Raw genomic sequence first — 3,440 nt, forward strand, 5'->3', positions numbered from 1 at the left:
AAGGAAGGAAGGAAGGAAGGAAGGAAGGAAGGAAGGAAGGAAGGAAGGAAGGAAGGAAGGAAGGAAGGAAGGAAGAAAGAAAGAAAGAAAGAAAATTAAGCTGTACTCGTCACATTTTAAGGTCTTTGATGGAAGTTTTCCAAAATAGACTTAATTCTGTCTTATGATGTAGTTAGAAGTAATGATGACCCACTTAGTTAAGACTTTTTTAAACAGGGTGACAAGAGTGACAAGGGCCAGTTTTGAGAGCTTATTCTTCCATAAAGCATTCATACTTCAACCCCACCTCCTAACCACTCATTGGGGTGAGTTCTAACACTGGATCACAACTGCTGTCTGTCATCAGGAGATCCCAAAAGCTCTGAAATTCAAGTTTCCCCATAACTTACTTGGCAGCGCAACTTAATGAATCTGATCTCATTTGAAGGCAAAGCTACCTTGCACTAACATGAGGCTACTTAAGATTTTAGTTATTCCATTTGATGTGTTATCTATAAACTTTGTACACGAATACGAAGGTGTATAATAAAAAATATTGGCACCCTAATATTTTTCTAAGCCCCCCAAATCTCAAAATTCTGAAATTCCTGGCCTTGAGGGGGTAAGATCAAATATTATAAATTTCTATTATCAATCTCTTACACAGAAACTCAGACCCCTCAAGGTGTGCCATATAACTTTATCCAGGAAGGAACACTGCACTGGCATTATTTTTTTTTAATTTTATTGTGAAAATACCATACAGAGGAGTTAAATTACATGGGCAAGATAATGAGTACATTTCTTATCAAGCATTGTTGCCTCCTCCTCTGTTTCCCCTTCCTATCCCTTCCCATCTCTCTCCGCAACATTGTCCACCCCTACCCTCCCCCACCCCCGCCACCGCCATGCCAAAGTTGTAAAGTTCGTTTTTCGACATGACTTGTACATCTCATTGTTGCAATGGGTCCACCAGTATCCCTATTTAAATGATTTGTTTTTTCCCCTCCCCCTCCACAAATTATACCAACATCAAATACAGTGAAGGCAAGGGTTATACCATGGGGGAGCTGGCATTATTTTTTAGAACCAATTATCTTAAAACTTAGGAAATTATTAAGTGGATGACACTGATCGCAATGGCAATAATGCAAAGGGCCTAGTGCTTACCTTGCCTAGGACAGTGAGGCATGGTTTCGGGTCCAATTCTGGCTGTTCCAGCTTCACCACTCCTACCCAGCCATATTCATACAGGTCCTCTTCATCATTGTTATTACACAGGCCCAGTGGGTGCATCTGGGAAACAAAACAGAAAGAGACTTCAAAAGGCTGGACACAGACTTGCTTGCTTCACATTATACATTTCTCAGACTCCAGGAAAAGCAACCTCAAAACTTAAAACTTTAAGGCTGGGACAATTTTTCAACCTATGAGGAATCCTTTTTCAGTACCATGAGCGGAATGAACACTGAAACTCAAAAGAAAGTCACCATAAAATATTTTATTGGTGTTTTCTACAGTGGTCATCCAAGGTGGTAACTATTCAATAGGGGGTAAAGAAAAAACAGCATAACTCTCTTATAAACACCAATCTAAATTGCTGTGAAATACCATCAATTTAACAGAGTTGTCATTATAAGTAAATGAACTAAGCTAGCATCCAAGATGATTCAGCTTTTAGACTTTAAGGGTGCATAGAACCACAACTGCCGTTTACCATTAGAATTAGACAATTTATACAAGAGACCTAAAGACACAGTCCAGACTTTATCAAGAGACAAGAAGGTATGTGATAGACTCACCAATATAATTAACAGGTGAAAAATTCTTTCTGATTACTGGGAAATTAATAAAATTCTTTGAGCAGGGGCTGGGAAGGTGGCTCAGTGGTAGAGCGCTTGCCTTACATGCATGAGGCCCTGGGTTCGATTCCTCAACATCACATAAGCAGGAAAAAAAAGCCAGAAGTGGCATTGTGGCTCAAGTGGTAGAGCACTAGCCTTGAGCTGAAGAGCCGAGGGACAGCTCCCAGGCCCAGAGTTCAGGCCCACGACCAGACGCCCTGCTGTGGCTCAAAGTGGCAGAGCGCTCAGGCTCTGAGTTCAGGCCCTACAATTGACAATCAAACGAACGAATAGATAGTAGACATGATGAGCCTAGCACTGAATGTGTTAAGTTCTTATATAAACCAAAGAAATATGTTGTTAGATTTAAGGTAAGTTAGGGACCTAACAAGAGACCTAAGAATCCACCATAGTAGCATAAGGGCCCCAAATACATCAATGTCCAAATCTCTGAATGCTTATATAAGATACTTGGTAGATGGGATTAAGTTTGAGATGGCAGGTTCCCTGGATAGGATAGACTCAAAGTATTATAAGGATCCTTCAAGAAGAAAGGACATCTGAGAGACACAGAGAAGAGGTGACCCCTGAAACAGAGGTTGGATGGTGTTCTTTGAAGTTGGAGGACAATTAGTCCAGGAAACCTGAGCCTGGAGAAGTTGGTAGATGCAAAGAAATAATTCTCCCCTACAACTTGCTTAAAAATGTAGTCCTGCAGACCCATTCTGTACTTCTTGCCACTAGAACTTTAGGAGGATTGTTGGTGCTTTAAGCCACTAAATCTGTAATAACTTGTTACAACAGCAAATAGGAAACTAATACATACATCATATCCCCTACTTATCTTACAAATAAGAAGTTCAAAATAAATGGCTTTTCCAAGACAACAAAAGCAACCAAGTGACAAGCTCTTAGGTGATCCAGGCTTCAGACTCATATTCCAATGCCTTCTTACTCTGCTTACTCCCTCTCCGTCCCCAACAGATGGTCCCTTCCTCTGAGAACTGGCCATATGACTGGCAGAGAAGGCAAAGAGAAAATCTTTGGGGAAAAAAAATGTTTCTAGCTCAAAATTCTGTTATATTTGGGTGTACTATGAGTTTAGTGTGACTAATAAGAGGTACTAGAATGTCTGGGGAGGCTTTGTGTACAACTCCTGGGCCTCAAGTGAAGACTGATATTGATCATGGCAATCAGTCGTCCCAAGTCTGATGCAAGAGATGATGTAGACTTGAGGGAAAAGAGGAATAACATCAGCTTCATCAATAGAAAAGGTCACATTCTATATAGAGAAGGCAGAGGCAAATATTCAAAGCTAGAAAGGTGTTTGGACAAAGATAGCATCACAAGTTCTTAGGCAGAAGATGGCACACTGACAACAGGTATTTAGGCAAATGACAACACAGCTTCAGACAGTGGTGTGTCCTGACTCTAGAGACAAGGAGGAGAGGTCAGAGGGTACAGCCTGGAGAAGAAAGACCTTTTGGAATATGAATTCCAGGGAACAATGTGGAAAGGGTTGCTTAAGTCAACTTAGGCAAGTGAGGGGTCACTCTGGTTAGCAGAAGGTGCCAAAAGGGCAGTCAGCAGCTCCCTTTGTAGTGGGTGAGTACTTGA

General features: G+C 41.1%; 1 protein-coding gene across 1 annotated transcript in view; it reads right to left on the minus strand.

Annotated features, from left to right (window-relative positions):
* Znrf3 (zinc and ring finger 3) overlaps positions 1–1,279 on the minus strand; it is a 75,376-nt gene extending 74,097 nt beyond the window's left edge. Inside the window, exon 1 of the mRNA XM_013014234.1 lies at positions 1,150–1,279. Within this exon, the coding sequence (XP_012869688.1) occupies positions 1,150–1,275 (126 nt within the window). The 5' untranslated portion in view covers positions 1,276–1,279. The remainder of the gene's footprint in view (positions 1–1,149) is intronic.
* Positions 1,280–3,440: the final 2,161 nt, after the last annotated feature.

This window comes from Dipodomys ordii, unplaced genomic scaffold, assembly GCF_000151885.1.
Source record: "Dipodomys ordii isolate 6190 unplaced genomic scaffold, Dord_2.0 Scaffold23, whole genome shotgun sequence".
Classification (NCBI taxonomy): Eukaryota; Metazoa; Chordata; class Mammalia; order Rodentia; family Heteromyidae; genus Dipodomys; species Dipodomys ordii.